At 48.9% G+C, this 20,606-nt stretch overlaps 1 protein-coding gene across 4 annotated transcripts in view; it reads right to left on the bottom strand.

Annotated features, from left to right (window-relative positions):
• Positions 1 to 10,504: 10,504 nt before the first annotated feature.
• SSH2 (slingshot protein phosphatase 2) overlaps positions 10,505 to 20,606 on the bottom strand; it is a 141,933-nt gene continuing 131,831 nt past the window's right edge. For all 4 annotated transcript variants that reach the window (XM_081945386.1, XM_081945388.1, XM_081945385.1 and 1 more), the window contains 2 exons: positions 16,549 to 17,431; positions 10,505 to 13,816 (listed from right to left, as the gene is read on the bottom strand). In XM_081945386.1, the coding sequence (XP_081801512.1) occupies positions 12,005 to 13,816; positions 16,549 to 17,431 (2,695 nt within the window). In that variant the 3' untranslated portion in view covers positions 10,505 to 12,004. The remainder of the gene's footprint in view (positions 13,817 to 16,548; positions 17,432 to 20,606) is intronic.

Here is a 20,606-nt window from a genome sequence, read left to right as displayed (position 1 = left end):
GGAGGGAAGGAAGGAAGAAAGGAAGGGGAGGGAAGGAGGGAGGGAGAGAAGGAAGGAGGGAGGGAGAGAAGGAAGGAAGGAAGGAAGGAAGGAAGGAAGGAAGGAAGGAAGGAAGGAGCAATGGTGTAAACTTTAAAGAGGGAGATTCGACTTAGAACTAAGGAGAAATTTCCTGACAAGTGAGAATAAATAATCGGTGGAACGACTTGCCACCAGAGGTTGTGGCTGCTCCAACACTCGAGGTCATCAAGAAGAGACTAGAAAACCATTTGTCTGGAAGGGTAAGGGCTCTCTTGCTTGAGCAGGGGTTGGACTGGAAGACCTCCGAGGTCCCTTCCAGCTCTAAGATTGTATGACTATATAAAGAATGAAAGAAGAAAAAGAAAGGAAAAGAAAGAGAAGGAAGGAAGGAAGGAAAGACAGAAAAAGAAAGAAAAGGAAGCAAAGAAGGAAGGGAGGTAAGAAGGGAAGGGAAGGGAAGAAAAAAGAAAAGAAGCAATGAAGGGAAGGGAAGAAAGGAAGAAAGGAAAAGAAAGAAAAAAGAAGCGAGGGAGGGAGGAAGGAAGGGAAAATGGAAGAGGGGGGGAGGAAGGAGGAGGAAAGAATTAGGGTAGGAGGGAGGAAGGAAGGAAAGAATGAGGAAGGGAGGGAGAGAAGGAAGGGAGAATGGAAGGGGGAGATGGAGGGAGGGAGGAAAGAATGAGGAAGGGAGGGAGAGAAGGAAGGAAAGACATTTACTTCCAATTTCCTGCAAAACCTGCCCTGGTTTGATCCACCATTGCACTGCTCACTTCACAGCCTTGGTGTTCGCTTAACAACCACAGTTTTCGCTTTACGACCATCACAAATAAAGGTGAAAAAATCAGGTCGGCCATGTGAGACCAAAGCACTTTATAAGGCCCACCAGGTACAGCCTGGATGGATTGGCTTCCGTGTGGTCCTCACTCAAGGACTGCTTGTCCTTACGACCATTTTACGTGTCCTGAGACGGACACCGCATCAAAATTCGGGCCCTTGGCCCCCAGCGGTTGCAGCATCCCGGGTTCATGGCGGTCTCCCTTCCTGACCTCCTTAGCCAGCTTCCAACAAACAACGCCTACGGGGAAAGCCGGATTCGCTTAACAACTGCAGGGCTCACTTAACAACGGTAGCAAAAAAAAGGTGGTAAAATCTGGTAAGAAGCGAAGGGAAGGAAAGAAAGAAAAAGAAACAGAAAGAAGGAACGAAGGGAAGAAGGGAAGGGAAGAAAGGAAAAGAAAGAAAAAAGAGAAAGAAAGAAGGGAAGGGAGAATGGGAGAGGGAGGGAGAAGGAAGGATTCGGCTTACGATCAGAACTGAGCCCCAAATTTATGTCGTTAAGCAACTGAATTTTGCCCTGTTTTATGCCCTTGCCACCCGGTTGTTAAGTGAATCTGGCTTCCTCATGAGTTTCCATGAGAATTAGCAGAATAACAACAGAATAACAGAAGGGAAGGGGCCTTGGAGGTCTTCTAGTCCAACCCCGTGCTCGAGAACTACCCTATGCAGGTAGTCCTCAATTTATGACCAAAACTGAGCCCCGAAACTCTATGGCTAAGCAGGATAGTTCTTAAGTGAGTTTTGCCTCCTTCTACGGCTTTTCTTGACACGGTTCTTCAGTTAGCAACACGGTCGTTAAGTGAATTTGGCTTCCCCAGGGACTTGGCTTGTCAGAAGGTCGCGAAAGGGGATCACGTGACCCCGGGACGCTGAGACCGTCATAAATATGAGTCCGTGGCCAAGCATCCGGACTTTGATCGTGTGATCATGGGGATGCTGCAACGGTCGCTAAGTGTGGAAAAACGATCCTGTTACTTTTTTCAATGCTGTTACTTTGAATGGTCACTAAATGAACTGTTGTAAGTCGAGGACTACCTGTATGTATTCTTTCACAAGTGAGGGGGTTCTCATTTGTAAAGGAGATTTGCAATCCACCCCCAGTTCACTCTTGGCTCCATTTGGATCATTGTGGGTCGACTTCACACAACCAGCCCAACCCAGGTGGGTGTCAAGACTGAAGCTGACTGGGGTTGGCTTGCTTCTGGGGAGCCTGGCTACTGTGGCTTGTCGGCCTGTGGACCCAGGCTAACACATGGAACAGCATTAAGGCAATTGGGTTTATCCAACAAGCCATGATTCAATAAATCATGGCTTGATGACGATTCAACAAACCATGGCTTGTTGAATAAGCCATGATTCAATAAATCATTGCTTGCTTGCTTGCTGCATCACACGACCGAGGCACCCAGAGTTTGAGGCAAAGAGGGCTCACTGCCCGTTTGCAAAGTGTACTTTTATACATTCAACTCTAGTTTCCAGTAAGTCCAGTTGGACACAGCAAATGGTGGGAAAATATCAGGGCTCAACGAAAAACTTCTCCCGACAAGATTCTCTGGAGCTTCTCCGTCATCCAGGTCATAGTTCTCCCAAATACGTTTTATTTCCAAGAGGCAACTGGAGCTTCTCGTTTTTCTTTTGAAGACGTTTCGCTTCCCATCCCAGAAGCTTCTTCAGCTCTGACTGGATGGTGGGGGAGGGAAGGGTTTCTACTCCTTGCAGACAGCTGCAGGTCATTTGCATCCTTTGAGAGGGTCCTTGAGGCCACTTGGAGGTTTTTCTGTGTCCTCAGGGTCACCTGAGAGGTGCAAATGGGGGTGGAGCCTTCTACAAGACGGTCCTTTCAGCAGTTCCAACAAGGCTCCACCCCCATTTGCACTACTCCAAGTGGCCTCAACGACAGAGAAACCTCTGAGTGGCCTCAACTAAACAGTGGTTCTCAACTTTCCCAATGCCGCGACCCTTTTAACACAGTTCCTCATGTGGTGGGGACCCCCAACCATACAATTATTTTCGCTGCTACTTCGTAACTGCAATTTTGCTACTGTTATGAACCGTAATGTAAATATCTGATAATGCAGGATGTATTTTCATTATTACAAATTGAACATAACTAAAGCATAGTGATTAATCACAAAAACAAGATGTAATTATACATTGTGAAATGGTTTGCTAATGAAAATAATATATATAACATAATATCATATCATATCACCTCTAACCTTGTTACAAAAAGTCCATGAAACATTTCAGTTGGTAACAAAATAAAAATAAAACAGAGAAGACAGTAAAAGAAAATGGCTCAAAGAGAAATACAGTACTAGGTTGGATATCCCCTATTTTTCATCTTGTCTTACTGGTTCTTTTATGATTTATCAATTGTTGTTTGTAACCAATGATTGTAACTATTATTATGACCTATTGCTGTTTATATGTACCCTGTGAGTTGGTGCACTGGAGACAAATTCCTTCTGTGTCTTATCACACTTCACCAATAAAAATTTCTATTTCTATAATTTCTATTTCGTTCTATTCTATTCTATTCCTATTTCATTCCTATTCCCATTCCCATCCCCATTCCATTTTCCTATTCCATTCCATTCTATTCTACGCATGGGAGCTTAAAACTAAAAAGATCTAGTGCTTTGTTATTTTTTTCCCAAAGCGGCTGCTGAAGATGCTTCCTTTTTTCCCCTCTGCCCCTAAACTCCCGGAATCCTCTCGCTCCCAAGTTTTCCAACCACTCATTCATTCATAGATATCGTGGGAAGGAAACGAAGGTGGGTCTCCTTGTGAATGGATGGAGGTTTTTACAGAAAAGGGAAATCCCGAACGTCTGGAGCAGAGCGCCTGCATGAACTTCCGAGTCTCTGAGGAGGAGGCGGCTGCGGACTGAAGGGACAACTTCGCCATCCTTCCCTCCTCGGTTCTCGGCTCCTTCTTCCCGACGTCCCCTCCCCTCCCCTCCCCTCGCAACTGGGAGACCGAGCCCGGCCCAGCCACCTCTCAGGGTACTGCCTTGCCGGCGCTTGCGCACTCCATTCTCTCCCCTCCCCTTGTCCAGTGCAGCCATCTGATTCGCCCAGCGGTGCTTCTCGTGTCGCAATTGGCTGGGCGCCGGCTGTCCTCGCACCGCCACTCCTGTCAGGTAGCCCCTCCCTTTTGCAAGGCATCGCCTGCCCCCGCCCCCGCTGGCTCCAAACACTGGCACGCAGGTTTCTTGATTCCTAAGACCATCGAAAATATGTCTTTTCCGACCCCTGTGAAAGGGTTGTTTGACCCCCAAAGGGGTGGCGACCCACAGGTTGAGAACCGCTGCTCTAAAAGGATGCAAATGACCAGCTGTCTCCAAGGCGTATAAATCCTTCCCTTCCCGGTCAGAGCTGAAGTAGCTTCTTGGATGAGAAGGGAAACGTCTTTAAAGAAAAACTAGAAAGTCCCGTTGCCTCTTGAAAAAAAAAAAGCACCTTTGGGTTTTCCCGACAATGTTTTATGAAGAGTTGTGGAAGCTAACCGGAAGCAAATCGCCTTCCGTTTTTCTTCCCACTTTGCAAAGTAACGTACATTTATTTACTTATTTATAGTTCATGCTTTCTAACTGCCCATCTGTCTCTGGAAGATGTGCCATTTCATCGGTAAAAATTGAATGCTAAAATCAGAATCATTTAGGATGAAAAATAGATAGTCCTCATCTTACAATGCCTTAGTTAGTGACTAAAGTTGTTACTGAAACTATTTGAAGTCATGACAGCGCTGAAAAAAAAATTACGATGGCCATAGCATCCCCGTGGTCACAAAATTTGGGTGCTTGGCCACTGGCATGTATTTACGATGATTGCAGCAGCCCAGGGGTCCTGTGACTATTAAGCCCCTTCCCAGGTTTCTCTCCACATGCAGAGTCAATGGGGGAAGTCGGATTCACTTAATGCCTGTGTGATTCAGTTAACAACCGCAGTGATTCGGCTGTGTCAAAAAAAGTTCGTAAAATCAGGCATGACTTACTTCTCAAATATTGAATTGCTTAGGAAGTTGCAGTCCCATCTGTGGTCATAAGTCGAGGACTACCTGTATCTATGACCCTGGGGGGATTTTACCCTCCAGAATTCCTGAGTTAGCGTAGCATTCTGGGAGTTGAAGTTCTTCCATCTGAGTTTAAATCAGGCAGACAACCTTTTTGTGTCTGCCTGATTTTTCCAAACAAATACAATACCAGCGGGAATGACTTCTGGGTGACACAAAACTGCAACCCACAAGGACATTCGGACCCACGTTACGGCTTTAAGACCCCTAGAGATAAGATTTGGTTCACATCCAAGTATCAGAAGAATCCCTAGTACAGGCCAAAGGTGGCCTTAAAATCTTACATTTGTTACGCACGAGAAATAAAATATACAGGTAGTCCTCAACTTACAATACAATACAGTACAATACAATAGTAGAGTTGGAAGGGACCTTGGAGGCCTTCTAGTCCAACCCCCTGCCTAGGCAGGAAACTCTATACCGTTTCAGACAAATGACTATCCAACATCTTCTTAAAGACTTCCAGTGTTGGGGCATTCACAACTTCTGGAGGCAACTTCTGTTCCACTGATTAATTGTTCTCACTGTCAGGAAGTTTCTCCTCAGTTCTAAGTTGCTTCTCTCCTTGATTAGTTTCCACCCATTGCTTCTTGTTCTACCCTCAGGTGCCTTGGAGAATAGCTTGACTCCCTCTTCTTTGTGGCAACCCCTGAGATATTGGAAGACTGCTATCCTGTCTCCCCTGGTCCTTCTTTTCATTGAACTAGACATACCCAGTTCCTGCAACTGTTCTTCATCTGTTTTAAGCCTCCAGTCCCCTAATCATCTTTGTTGCTCTTCTCTGCACTCTTTCTAGAGTCTCCGCATCTTTTCTACATCGTGGCGACCAGAACTGAATGCCGTATTCCAAGTGTGGCCTTACCAAGGCATTATAAAGTGGTATCAACACTTCACGTGATCTTGATTACAACTGGAACGGAGTCCAAAATTTTCATTGCTAAGAGAATTAAGTGAATTTTCTCCCATTTAACAATCTTTCTTGCCACCATTTGCTAAGGGAATCACTGCCGCTGTTAAGTGAGTCAAACAGTTGTTAAGTGAACCTGGCTTCCCCACTGAGACTGCGATCATCATAAATACGAATCAGTTGCCAGGTGTCTGAATTTCGATCACCGGACCACGGGGATGGTAAGTGCGAGAAATGGCCCTACGTCACTTTTTTCAGCGCCGTTGTTGTGATTTTGAACTGTCACTAAATGAATGGTTGTAAGTTGAGACTAGCTGCAATCAAAGCCGGGAAGGTTTGGGAGACCTCCGAGGCCCCTCTTCTTCTCCCTCCCCACCGATCCCTGCCCCACTGATGACAAGAGGCTTCCGGTTCTCAAAATAAAAATTTATTCAGTAACAAGAACATCGAGTCAGCCCCCGTCAAGGGTGGGAGTTCACATTTAAAAACAGCCGAGCATCCTTGTGTCCGGGCAGTCTATCTTAGAAATCTCCAGGAGAGTCAGGGAGCCCCCATGGATGGCGGCGGAGAAGACAGGATGGAAAGGAAAAAGGAAAAAGTGGGGGATGAACATGGTTCCCCCCCTTTCCCAGTCCTGAATTTGCTGGGAAGACCCCGCCCCATCCCATGCCACGCGAGCAGGGGCACGTGGTAGAGGGAGACCCCCTAATTTTCAGATGGCCAGGATGCATCCTGCAAATCCTCATTTGGAGAAGACCCCCCGCAGGGACCACAGCTTGCCTACCCACCCACCCGATTCCAAAAGGGGGATGGCACTCTGGAGGAAAACTGTGCCAGGGAGCGTCTGCAAAATTAATTCTCCCTGGACGAGATGTGCCACACAAGGACAACCCCCCCAGCCCAAAAATAACAGCAGGGGAGGAAGCATGGTGGGGCAGGGGGTTACCCTTCCTTTCCTGCCTGTTGAAGGGGGTTATGGTTGGTCTGGAGAGGTGCCGGAGTGGCCGTGAGAATCGAGGGGAAGATGGACCCAGATTTACAATTTCCGGCCCCTCGTTTTGGGGGGAATGGCAAAGCCCCCACCCTTGGGTGGTGTTGAAAGGCTGAGGATGCTCAGCTGCTGTGGGGAACACACACACACACAATGGGGCTGTGGTAACACAGCTAGAAATGTAGCACAATGCTCGAGAAAAGTTGAGTCTCAGCTTTTCTCAAACGTGGCCCCTTTAAGAGGTTGGGACTTCAGCTCCCAGAATCCCTCAAGCCAGGGGAATTCTGGGAGTTGATGTCCACGCCCCCTTAAAGGGATCAAGATTGAGAAATACTGCTACTCATTAAGTCATCACCATTCACACTTTCAGTACAGATGGAGCTCACTCACCTGCCGGGGGTCCCGTAAGGATCCATTCTGTCCCCCCACCCCAGCAAGACTCTACAAGATTGACAGTACAATGAAAAATTGAGGGTTTTTTTTGGGGGGGGGGCAAGGAAATGGGGACCACTGGAGGGAAGGGATGCCCCCCTCCCCCCAATATGCATATCTTTTGATTGCAAAGAGAGGAGCCAGGACAGAAGCCCAGAAGAAGAAAAAATTGCCCCCCACCCTTAAAGGAAAAAAAAATAGCAATGCTTCCGATCAGCATGAGTTTTCATCAATCGACGTAACGTAAGCTGCAAGCGAGCCAGTAGCAAAGAGCTTACCAAATGACAAAGCTTTTTCCAGACCTCTTGGTTTTAGATGGTGAGAAAAAGGGGATGGGGGGGGGGGAAGCTGCCTCCCCAAGACTGCAGATGCCTGGGATTAGCAAGTCTGGGGTGCAACTGAAAAGAGAGCAGAGAAGGAGGAGGATGCTCCCCTCCCCCCCAAAAAGAGAAACCACCCCCCAATGAGCTGCAAGGCACACATTTTGCTTCCAGAAGAGACCCTGATGGCTTAAGAAAGGGAGGCAAATAATTTGGGGCCCCTGCTGCCCCTTCCCCCCCAAAGACAAATCGACCAATTCTCATTCTTGGGTAAAATACGCTGAAATACCCGCCCTGGATGGTGCAATTTTAAATTCACCCCCTGCAGGGAAGAAAAGGCCCACTGAGAACATAATATAAAAACAAAAATAGATGATAGGGAAAGGGAGCTCCAGAGGGGGGCTCCTACCGGTTTGGAACGGTTCGGCCGAACCGGTCATAAAAAAATTGGGCATGCTCTCCCAACCGGTAGGACCGGGTCTCCCTCTTTTGGCATCAGTGCGAGAAAAAACTGGGAGCTGATTGGATCTGATGGGGAGACCCCCGACCCATCAAGGTCCATTCAATGCCTTCCTTTTTGAAGAAGGACGCAGAAAAATCAAGTATTCATTCTTAAGCAGCCGGGAAAAGGCTCCAGCACGACAACCGATCGGAGAGGAATTTTTGGAATGGAGAATTCCTGGATTCGTCCCTGCTTCAAGGAGGGGGAATTTCTCCAGGCAAGGCTGGATATTTGACCCACCCAAGAGCAACAAGGACAATGGATCGTGCTGGGGGTTTTCATTGAAATTCATTTTCCTTACCTCCGCCCCAGTGGTCAGGTGGGCTGAAGGTAATCCCAGAAGAGTCTAGGACTGTGATGGTAAACCTATGCCATGTGGGCCAGAGGTGGCCTGCAGAGCCTTCTTTGTGGACTAGCGCACCGTCACCAGCTGCTCTTGTGGTTTCCAGTGTGCCAGCTTCACGGGTGCCAAAGTGCCAGCAAACGGCCAAAAAACAGACATGCACGCACACATGCATGCACGTTTCGGTTTGGGCACTCGGTGCCGAAAAGGTTTGCCACCACTGCTCTAGGACAATTTAACACGGCCAACTTGCTGCAAGATAATTCCAGGTAGGATAACTCAACGCAATTTATCCTCCACTGTTTCTTCGACATTATATTTTTGTCGACGTGTTGTTGAAGATACAGTGGCGGGCAACATTTATCGCGTGGCGTTATCCCGCGTGGAATTGTCTCGCGGCCACTTTGCCGCAACGAGATGGTCATGCCAGGTTGTAAGAAGCAGCAAGAAGGCCATGGCGAGTTGTCCCATTCCATCCACAGAGTAGCCCCCTCCTCACAATTAAGGGGGGTAGGCATCTAGGTGGGTTTCGGGGGGGTTACTTCCTCCAAAACTAACTCTGGACATCCTCTCTACACCAACCCCCCAAAACCCCACTTGTCCAAACTGAGCTGCAACGATTTGAACATCATTCAAGGTAAGACTCGGAGGTCGGAGACCTTTATGAGAAGGGGGTAGGGGTCCCGAAGCCCTCTAACTGAGGGGCACCTTTCTGAGCTGGGAAGTCAACAGAGCATTTCAAGCGCCCTGCTTAAACCTATCATGAGCCCCAAGAGAAGACGAGCTGGGCACCCGTTTTCCCAGAGAGTTTTGGGGTGCAAGATTGCCAAGATTGGGGATGTCTGCTCTAAACTCTTTCTGGGCCTCAGGTTTTTGGTCCTGAATTGGTCTAAAGATTTACAAAGGCCAGGAAGAGAATAAAAAACGCACGACGCAGAAAATACAGAACTTCTGGAAGTAGTTTCTTGGCCTTCAAAGAAATAAATGATATATTTTTTTACAATGAAACGACAAGAGACCGACCGACTGACTCTCCTTGCCCGCCAAGTTTGCAAAAATGCAGATTTCCCCCCACCCCTTTTGGGCTGCGGTTAAGAAGGTGGAACAATTCAGTGCATGAATACACTCCGCGCCACTGGAAGTGTTACTGACACAGACTTTTAGAAAACCCTGATTTCCAGAAAAAGAAAAAAAAAACAGCAAAAGGAAAGGACCACATCACACATACACACCCGTCTACGAAGAACCCCAGGGAAGGCGAGGTCCTTTGGAGGGTACCGACACGAGACAGATAACGCAACGGGGTTGATGAAAAGGCCAAAAAAAAGAGGAAAATTACAAAGAAACCACGTCTCACATGCGTTTTGGCACCGGTTGGCAAAAACAAAACAAAAGATCCCACCTTACTTTTCAAATACCTTTTTTAAAAAAAATAAAATTAAATTGAAAAAAAAGCAAAGCAGCTGGTAACGAGCCAAGAGAGGAGAAGTTAAAACAGTTCAGCCTAATCCCAAAGGGTTGTGCCAATCACGGGAGAAAATTCGGTTACATTGGGGTGGGGGTGGGGGAAACGGGTTTTCCAGTTGACAGAAGAGATGTTAAGTCTTTTGACACGTAGAGCGAATTGGGGGGGGGGGGGGGGAAGCAGGACAAAAATATCTCTCCCCACCCCTGGGTTCGTTTACAACAAGTCCTATTATGTACAGAACCACAAACACGCAAACACACACAATATCCCTCCCCCCCACCCCCATTTTGGCGGCACGAGGCTGGGAGAAGAGGAATAGGATCAAGCGGGGTGAAACCCCTTACCCTAATTCATTCATTTCTGGACTCTTATTGAAGTGGCTTGACGGGGAGGAGTGGGTGGGGGGCAGAAAGGCAAGGAGAAACCCCGCGACACCCCCCCAAGAGCTTTGCACACTGGAGAGAAAGGAAACAGAGATGGCCGGCGAGTTTTGAGAAGGCCCACTGTTTTATTCAAGTAAGCGGAAGGTCAGACCCTTTTTCCAATGCCTGCCTTAAAAGAACACCTGTTCCGGAAAATAAATATATATATATATATATATATTTAAAAAGCCAATTTTTAAATCCCCCTTTTTTGCCGCTCAAAAAGGAGCTGTTTCTGTGGTGTGTGATGCGTTCCCTGCCCTAACACAGTGGGCAAAGCTACTGAATGCCCACTATATTGCAGAGGCCCTGGGTGGGAGGGCACACAAGGGACAGACCCTTGCCAGCTGCAGAGATCTTTCTAAGGGGCACCAAGGTCGGGGAAGAAGGGGAGAATATCGGGGAAAAGCCTTGGAGGATTGCCCTCTCTAGCCAACAACCTGTGGCGGGGTTGCACCCAAGGGTGGGATTCAGCCGTTTCGGACTGGTTCAGAATGGTTATGATTTTGCACCGTTCGGAGAACTGGGATAATCGACCACCAGCTAGCCCCGCCCACCCCACCCTATATATTATCTTCCCTTTGCCACGCGGTCCAGCTAATCTCCATGCCTTGCCTGCTCTGCTCACCAAAGGTAAGCATGACATCCGCTCGCCCTTCGCCGTGGGTCGGGGCCCAGGGACATACCACTCCCCAGCTCCGCCCTTGCCCTGGACCGCTGCCCATTCAAAAGGGCTGCTGCTTCTCTATGCTGCACGGATGGGACTTAAGAGGAAAGCAGGGGCTCAGAGCTGCTAAACTGCACAAGTGACACTTTCTCTCCCGGCAAGAGTAGCAGTGGAGAGAAGCAGCCGCTACTCCGGAGAGCAAAGATGGAGCTGAACAGACCCTCGCCATGCAGCGGAAGCACACACTCACATTTTCGGCGAACCGATTGTTGTGGGTTAGATTCCTACCGCTGGTTGCACCCCCCTACTCAAATGCATCAGGATGGCCCTTTTGGGGGTCCACAGGGGGGGGTTGTTGTGCAAATCAGTGGCATTACGGGAACAATATTGTCCTGATGTGTGTGCTACAATATTGTGGCTTCTACTGGACATCTTGGGTGTGAGCAGAGAAAAAATAAAAACTTCACAGCTGTTTGGATCCAGGGATTCAACCCAGGGAGGAGGACGTGAGACTTGGGGGCTTCTGGTGAGCCCCCCACCCCCATTAGCAGAGCGGGGCTTTGCTCCCCAACCCTACAACGGGGCGTTGGAGGGAAAAAAACACGACGGCTTCTTTTTTTTGGCAAAGAAAGGGTGTTCTTTTAAGGCAAAGCTGAAAAAAAAAAATAGAGGTAAAATCTTGTCATAGAAAAAAAAACAACCACCACTAAATGAAGAACAAAAACGAAATAAAACAACACACAAAATAAAATGCCACGGGGGGGTGGGGGTCATCTCGCAGTCCACTCGCACGGATGGAGGTTGGGTTTTGTTTTTTAAACTCGAATTTCAGCCGCCTCAAAAATGTACATGCAAAAACAAAGGAACCGTACAAATAAAACAACAACCTTAACTAATAAAGTGCCATGTTTCGGTATATATTACATCTGCGAGGGATTGTGAAAAGTTTGAAGGGGGGAGGAGGAGGAGGAGGAGGAGAAGGGGGTTAAGAGACGGGAGGGGAAACCGAGGCAGGGATCACATCGTATTATAGATGGGGTTGGTGGTTCGTTTGCGTTCGTTGGATTTTTTTAACCTCCTGGGCAGCCGAGTTCTGACAGGGGGATTTCGAGCGAGCGCAGTCGGCTGCCCCAAACTGTGGCCCCAAGTCCACGTTCCTTCCGGGGGGCCACAGGTTGGGGTGAAGTCTTGGGCGAATTGAGCCAGGGGCCGTTCCACCGGCTGGCTCAGGGCTAGGCATTCCCACAGCTTGACCGGCTCCACCAAATGCCGGGTGGGTTCGGGAGACAGGAGGGTCAGGGCGGAGATGGCTGGATCCGGCGTGGGGATCCGGAGAGATTCTGGCGAGACGGCTCGGGCGCTGGTAGGCAGGCAGCAGCCGCGGGGAAAGTCGTCCTTCAGCGAGCCCAGACAGTCTAGTTTGGCCAAAGACGCCGAGCGTTTCATTTGAGAGGGCGCGGTGAGTCCGGCTTGCCGCAGGCGGGATTCCAGTTCTTTCGCCAGCTGCTTGACCAGGCCTGTCCCCTGGCTGTTGTCTTTGGCGTAGCCGTCGCAGCTGGAACGGCGAGGGAGAGAGCAGGGGGTGCCTGGAGGATTTTTTCCCAGATTGGGGGCCCAGTGTGTCCAGGGCGGGAAGCCCCTTCCCCTCTCCTCCAGGGAGAAGTGCCCGTTTCCAGCGTAGCCCCCCGAGGGAGCTGGCTCAGGCTCGGTGCTTGTGCTGTCCTGAGTGACCCCCTCCAGACTGAGACAGTACTTTTGACGTGAACAGGGTGGAGGGGAGAGTCTCGCCTGGTTGGCCGAAGAAGAAGGAGCTTCAGGGTTGGACGGTGCTTCCCCTGTTTCCACCTCTTTCGGGTTTCCCCAAGAGAAGAGGGCTTCACTGAAGGGGAGACCCTCCTGTTCTGGTGTCCCAGACAAATTCGGGCTGCACCCAGGAATCTCCGAGCAGAAAGCGGTGTTGCAGTTTTCATCCACGGTTGTCTCCGGGGTCCGGGCAGCGATACCCTTCTCGGCTGCCTCCGTGCCTGGCAAAGCGGGCGTGTATTCAATGATCTCAATTCTTTTGGGGAGAGGGCTGAGCAGAGGAAGTCTCTCGTCACCCTCCATCCAAAGCACCATCCGGTGTTCGCGGGCCACGCCTAGCACCTCCACAGGGACTTCCGGTGGATGGGAAGGCTCGGACGACATTGGAGATTCAGAAACGGTCCCCGTCTCAGAGCTGTTGCCTTTTCTCGAGATCTCCTTATTTCTTGGAAGTTGGATCGGTTCGTGAGATGCATCGTCATTTCTACCTTTTGCGCCCGAATCAGACTCGTTCCGGGAATTCTTCCGGACGGGGAAAAGGGCGACCGGAGAAGCGTGCTGCAAATCTTGCTGCTCCTGCCGTAGACGCTCTTCAAACTCCAGAGTGGCCCGTCGGACAGAACCGGGACACCATTTGGGCCCAGGGAGGACTCGTACTTCTGTGGGGTCTTCGGCTGAGCCCCTTCCTTCCATGTCTGGCTTAGAGGCAGGCATTGGGGGCAACGAAGACTCTTTGTGTTCCGGTTTCAACAGTTCTCGTGTAGCTTCTTTCGGGATTGGACCAGCCGCGTCGGCTGCCTCCTCGGCCTTCCCATGCTTGCTGTCCGAAGGCCAGGTCGCCTCGGCTGGGGTCTCGTGGAGGGGGGTCTTCTTGGGCGTTGGGAGCGGATTGTTGGTGGTCTCTGCCTTGGCGGGTCCCTGGCATCCTCCCTGATGGATGGACTCGATCTCCGTGACGATCTCTTTGACCGAGACGACCGGGGAATGGGAGCGGATCAGGCCCACAGGTGGTTCTGGCTCCGAGAGCTGGAGAAAAGAGAAAAAAAGGGAAGAAGCTTAATGAACGACCCCAAAAATATTTTCCATGTCAAATCAGGTCAAATTACATACTGGTAGTCCTTGTCTTATGACCATCTGTTCAGTGACCCTTCAAAGCTACAATGGCACTGAAAAAAGTGACGTGTGACCGTTTTTCACACACACGACCGTTGTAGCATCCCGCTGGTCACGTGGTCAAAATTCAGATGCTTGGCAAGTGGCTCATATTTATGACGGTTGCAGCATCCTGGGGTCACACGATTCCCTTTTGTGAGCAGCAAAGTCAGCGAGGGGAAGTCAGATTCACTTAACAACCGGGTTATTAACTCCACAACTGGGGCAAGAAAGGTGGTAAAACAGGACAACCTTCGCCTAACCCAGGGGTGTCCAAACTTGGGAACTTTAAGACTTGTGGACTTCAACTCCCAGAATTCCCCAGCCAGCTGGCTGGGGAATTCTGGGAGTTGAAGTCCACAAGTCTTAAAGTTCCCAAGTTTGGACACCCCTGGCCTAACCAATGTCTCGCTGAGCAGCAGAAATTTGGAGTTCAATTGTGGTCGTTAAGTCGAGGAGTGCCTGTATTTCTAAATTTTGACTTTTCAAAGTTACAATGGACTTTCTATGCATGATCAGTCCTCAAACTTATCATCTCAGGCTGGCCTTCACGTCAGGTGACTTTGGGGTAGAAAGGAGACTGTTGGAACGCCAAAGATGGTACAGGTAGTCCTCGACTTACGACAGTTGACTTAGTGACTGTTCAAAGTTACAACGGCACTGAAAAAAAGTGACTTAGGAGGGCCGTTTTTCAGACTTACGACCATCATAGCATCTCCAATGGCCACCTGATTTATATTTGGATGCTTGACAACTGACTCACGTTTGTGACAGTTGCGGTGTCCTGGGGGGGTGGGGTATCATGTGATCGGTCCCCCTTTTGACATGCAAAACCCCCATTATTAATTTAACAACCGCAGTGGTCGCACTTAACAACTGGGACAAGGAAGGTCGTAAAATAGGGCAAAACCCACCGGACAAACGTCTCACTTGGCAATAAAGGTTTTGGGCTCAATTGTGGACATAAGTTGAGGACTGCCTCTACCCCCCCCCCCGCCCCAATTTGAACAGTGGCTAAATGACCAGTCATTAAGTCCAGTAATAGGGTCTAGAATGGCAAGACCAATGGAGTGGTCACACTGCATAGGACCAGTCCATAGGACCAAGACCTAGACTGGCTTGGAAATGGGTTGGAGGTCCCCATCTAGTAAGTAAGGAGGGAGGGAGGGAGGGAGGGAGGGAGGGGGCTCCCCTGAAAGGAGCAAACCTGCCATCTAGAGCCCTGGCTGCTCCTTGACCAGCAGAGGGCGCCAGCAGCCAAGGGAACTGCTGCCTGCCTGGCTCTCTGGGCAGAAGAGGGATTGGCTCCACCCACCCACCCTCCCCCAAATCCAGGGGGGGGGCACTGTCAGGAAAGGGACCCCCCCCACTAACTACCCTCCCTCTCTGTTTCTCATTTATGCCTATATCTATCACCTATGAATCTATGAAAATCTGCCTACTTACCTACCATTGGTCTGTCTATATCTATGATCAATCTATCTATCAATCTCTCATCTGTCTATAAATCAGTCAGTCAGTCTGTCTGTCTGTCTGTCTGTCTGTCTATCTATCATCTATCTATCTATCTATCTATCTATCTATCTATCTATCTATCTATCTATCATCTATCTATCATCTATCTATCTATCATCTATCTATCTATCATCTATCTATCTATCTATCTATCTATCTATCTATCTATCTATCTATCATCTATCTATCTATCATCTATCTATCTATCTATCTATCTATCATCTATCTATCTATCTATCTATCTATCATCTATCTATCTATCTATCTATCTATCTATCTATCATCTATCTATCTATCTATCTATCTATCATCTATCTATCTATCTATCTATCTATCATCTATCTATCTATCTATCTATCTATCATCTATCTATCATCTATCTATCTATCTATCTATCTATCATCTATCTATCTATCTATCTATCATCTATCTATCTATCATCTATCCATCTATCTATCTATCTATCTATCTATCTATCTATCTATCTATCTATCATCTATCTATCTATCTATCTATCTATCTATCTATCATCATCTATCTATCTATCTATCTATCTATCTATCTATCTATCTATCTATCATCTATCTATCTATCTATCTATCTATCTATCTATCTATCTATCTATCTATCATCTATCTATCCGGAATCTCTCATATCTCTCTCTCACACACACACCTGTCTGTCTGTCTGTCTCTTTCTATCAATATCTATCTGCAATCTCTCTCCAGGAGAGGGTGTGTCCCCGTCCCCCCAGCGGGAGGCTATTCCACATGGTTGGGGCAATGGCAGAGAAGGCTGCCTTCCTGGACCCCAGAGTTTCTATTTCTATTGTTCCCCCACTTATCGCCCCACTATTTCTATTGTCCCCCCCCCCCATACCTATAGCTTTAAAACAGGGGTCTCCAAACTTAGCAACTTAAACACTTGTGGACTTCAACTCCCAGGATTCCCCAGCCAGCATGGCTGCCTAGGGAATTCTGGGAGTTGAAGTCCACAAGTCTTAACGTGGCCAAACTTGGAGACTTCTGCTTCAGGAAGTCCTAGGAGTGATGGGGGCCACCTCAATATGCCCCCCCCTTCATCTTAGGTACCTTCAGCTGCTCCTCCTCCACAGAGGAGGCCTCCGAGACCTGTGGGGAGCTGCCTGCAGAGGCACTTGGCTGGACCTGCTCAGCGGGATCGCAAGGCAGCAGCTCCAATCCCAAGAGCCGGGGTGTCCCATTCCGTCCGTTGCCCACATCGTCCGCCCTGGAGGAGGCCCGGGGCCTTTTCTCCTGTGAGAGCTCCACAAACTTCTCCAAAGCGCTGAAGAAGTCGATCCGATCCGCGCCGAAGTCTCCGGCCGTGGCTTCCTCCTCCTCCTCCTCCTCCTCCTCTTCTTCCTCCTCCTCCTCCTCCTCCGGCTGAGAAAGGTTGGCGGGCGGGCTGGGAGTGTCTCGCAAGCAGGACTCCAACTCCTCCATGGGCACCAGGTGGACGTTCCCGTCGCCGGGCTTGAGGGCGTCGTTTTCCAAATCGGACACCGCCAAATCGGGGAACCCGCCGGCCGATTTCAAGGTACCCCCTTGCTGAAGCAAGCTCTCGGATGGGTTGCAGTTGTCGAGGGGCGACTCGGGCTCCGCCGGACAGCAGCCGGAAGGGCACCCATTGAGGTTGTTCAAATTCAGCTGATCTTCCATCTGCTCGACCTCGAAATCCCGGGGAGCAATTTGTAACTGGATGACTCTCTCTTTGCCTGGAAGGTTCGCCAAAGGCCCGGAGCCCAAGTGGCACAGCAAGGCTCCGTGCGGGCTGGCGGCGATCCCCATGGGCACTGCCCCGAGGCTGCTGGAGGACTTGCTGTCGGAGATGCGGTCGGCCGAGGTGGTGATTTCCTTTTTGCTGACCTCCATGCCCGATTTGCCGATGGGCTCGTGGTGGTCGGAGAGATCGCTGTCTGAGTGAGAACGCCAGAGCTTGTTGTGACGTTGCTTGCTGTGGAGAGAGACAGAGGGAGGGAGGGAGGGAGGGAGAGGGTGAGAAGGAGAGAGAGAGGGAGGGGGGGAGGAAGAGAGAGGGAGGAAGAGAGAGGGGGAGAGAAAGAGAAAGAGAGAGGGAAGGAGAGGAAGGAAGAGAGGGAGAGGGAGGGAGGCAGAGAGAAGAGAGAGGGAAGGAGGGACAGAGAGAAAGAGAGAGAGGTAAGGAGGGAGAGAGAAAGAGAGAGAGGGAGAGAGAAAGAGAGAGGGAAGGAGAGGGAGGGTGATAGCGAGGGAGGGAGAGGGAGAGAGGGGGAGGGAAGGAAAGAGAAAGGAAAGAGAGATGAAGAGAGAGAGAGGGAGAGAGAAAGAGAGGGAGAGGGAGAAGGAGGGAGGGAGAGAGAAAGACAGAAAGAGGAAGGGAGAAAATGGAGGTTTTTTTTAAATTCATTTATTTTGCACACAGGTAGTGTTCAACTTACAGTCATTTATTTAGAGACTGTTTGAAGTTACGGCAGCACTCAAAAAATGCTTCTAAAAATATTGGGGTTTTTAAAAATATTAAATCAGATGTTTTAAAATCAAACGTATTTTAATAAAATGCCTTTGGAGTAAAAAAATATATATATCCAAAGGTAGTTAATCGTTTCCTTTGTTCAGGGAGAGCGGAGCTTCCTTATGCAAGAGGAGGAGGCTGTAGAAGATGCTGCAACATTGACATTTTGGCTCAACTCCCTCAAGGGCTCCGGGCTCTGCAAAGGCTCCCTAGGAAACCTTCATTCTCTGCAGATAATCCCATGGAAGGAGTCCTTCCATTGAAAGAGCGCCTGGCATTTCAGATCCACCCGGGGAGCGCCTGGGAGCGGGCATCCTCTTGCCTGCTGCCCGCCACGTCCCTCACCTGGGAGTGCCCTTGCCATATCACCAGCTGTCCCATTGAAGGGAATGGGGGTCAGAGGAGGAGCCGCTGCGGCTCTTTAAAGAGGATGATTTAAATCGAATTGATTTAAATCAAGCCTTTTTACAAGTGATTTAAATGATTTAAATAGTAATTTAAATCATGATTTAAAAAGTAATTTAAATCATGATGTAAACCAGCGTGATTTAAATCATGATTTAAATAGTAATTTAAATCATGATTTAAACCAGCGTGATTCAAATCATGATTTAAACCAGCGTGATTTAAATCATGATTTAAACCAGCGTGATTTAAATCATGATTTAAACCAGTGTGATTTAAATCATGATTTAAATCAGCGTGACTTCAATCAGGGTTTATTTAAACCAGCATGATTTAAATCATGCTTTGTTTAAATCAGCGTGATTTAAATCATGGTTTGTTTAAATCAGTGTGATTTAAATCATTACGCTGGTAACACCCCCATGGCTGCAGGGATTCACTTAGCAACGGGGACAAAAAAAGACTGCAAAACGGGGCAAACAGCCTCGCTTAAGGACAGAAATCTGGGGCTCAATAGTGGTCATACGTCGAGGACTACCCGTACACGAGGGAGTGTGATTTAAATCATGGTTTAAATCAGCGCGATTTAAATCAAATCCCCCCTGCTTTGTACCGTTGTTCCCAATGTTAACCCCCATGGCCACAGGATCCAAACTTCGACATTTGGCAACCGGCATAGACAGCTAATCCTTGACTCACAACGATTTGCTTAGTGACCATTCACAGTTACAACGGCGCTGAAAAAGAGACTTATGGCTGTTTTTCACACACACACGACCGTTGCGGCGTCCCCGTGATCAAAATTTGGACACTTGGCAACTGACTCGTATTTATGACGGTCGCAGTTCATGTGTCCCCTTTTGTGACCTTCTGACAAGCAAAGTCAACGGGGAAGCCAGATTCACTTAACAACTGTGCTACTAACTTAACAACTGCTGTGATTCACTTAATGACGGCGGCAAAAAAAGTTGTAAAATTCACTTAACAAATGTTTCACTTAGCAACAGAAATTTTGGGCTCCTTGTAGTCCTAAGTCAAGGACTACCTGTATTTATGACGGTTGCAGCGTTCCGGGCTTATGTGATCGCATTTTATGAGCAAAGGTAATGATACTCACTTATCAACCGTATTACTAACTGAATGGCTGCAGGGATTCACTTAGCAACGAGGACAACAAAAGACTGCAAAATGGGGCAAACAGCCTCGCTTAACGACAGAAATCTGGGGCTCAATAGTAGTCATACGTCGAGGACTACCCGTACACGAGGGAGAAGAAGTATTACGCAAGCTTTTTGCAGCCTTGAGCAAGGAGAGGTGAAGGAGAAAAACACGACAGACGGGATCCGGTCGGGATCAACATCTGAAGCCTCCAGAGATCAGGTTGCTTGGGGCATTGGAGCTCCAGAGGCTGTTTGTCCCTTTATAGGGCACTCCATCCCGGTCACACGCTCTGGCCACCGGTCAGCTGCCGGTCCTGGCTTGGCCACCTGTTCCCAGGAAGGGTGCGGCATCTTTCCAGAAGGAAGGAGAAGGATGCCACGTCACCTCCTGCGGCCCCCAGCCCTGACCAGGGGAAGGGTCAGTCGAGTTAGCCAACGGGCCCTCTGGCTCTCCACCAGGGGCTTATCTTTCAAGAGGCAACTGGACTTTCTGGCTTTTCTCTGAAGACGTTTCGCTTCTCATCCAAGAAGCTTCTTCAGCTCAGACTGGATGAGGCGGGGGGGAAACGGAAGGATTTAGATTAGATTGACAAGAGTTGGAAGGGGCCTTGGAGGTCCTCTAGCCCAACCCCCCGAAAACAGCCCAGAAATTGGCCCAAAATGGCTTATTTTTGGACTGTTTTTAGGACCCTTGACAGGCTGTTTTCTGGGCCATTTCAGTCCAGTCTCTTCTTGAAAGCTTCCAGGGATGAAGCTCCGATGACTTCCGAAGGCAACTTCTCTCCCATGGGTTGATTGTTCTCCCTGTCAGAAAGTTCCTCCTTACTTCCAGGTTGAATCTCTCCTTGCTCAGTTTCCATCCATTCTTCCTTCTCTGGCCTTCGGGGGCCTTGGAAAATAGCTTGATCTCCTCCTCCTCTCTGTGGCAGCCCCTCAAATATTGGAAGGCTACTCTCATGTCTCCCCTGGTCCTTCTCTTCACTAGACAGGCCATGTCCAGTTCCTGCAACCATTCTTCGTCTGTTCTAATCTCCAATCCCCTCATCATCTTGGTTGCTCTTCTCTGCACTCTT

The sequence above is a fragment of the Natrix helvetica genome, assembly GCF_964273705.1.
Source record: "Natrix helvetica genome assembly, chromosome: 2".
Lineage (NCBI taxonomy): Eukaryota > Metazoa > Chordata > Lepidosauria > Squamata > Natricidae > Natrix > Natrix helvetica.
The sequence above is the reverse complement of the archived record's forward strand: the minus strand, read 5'-3'. Positions and strand labels throughout refer to the sequence as shown.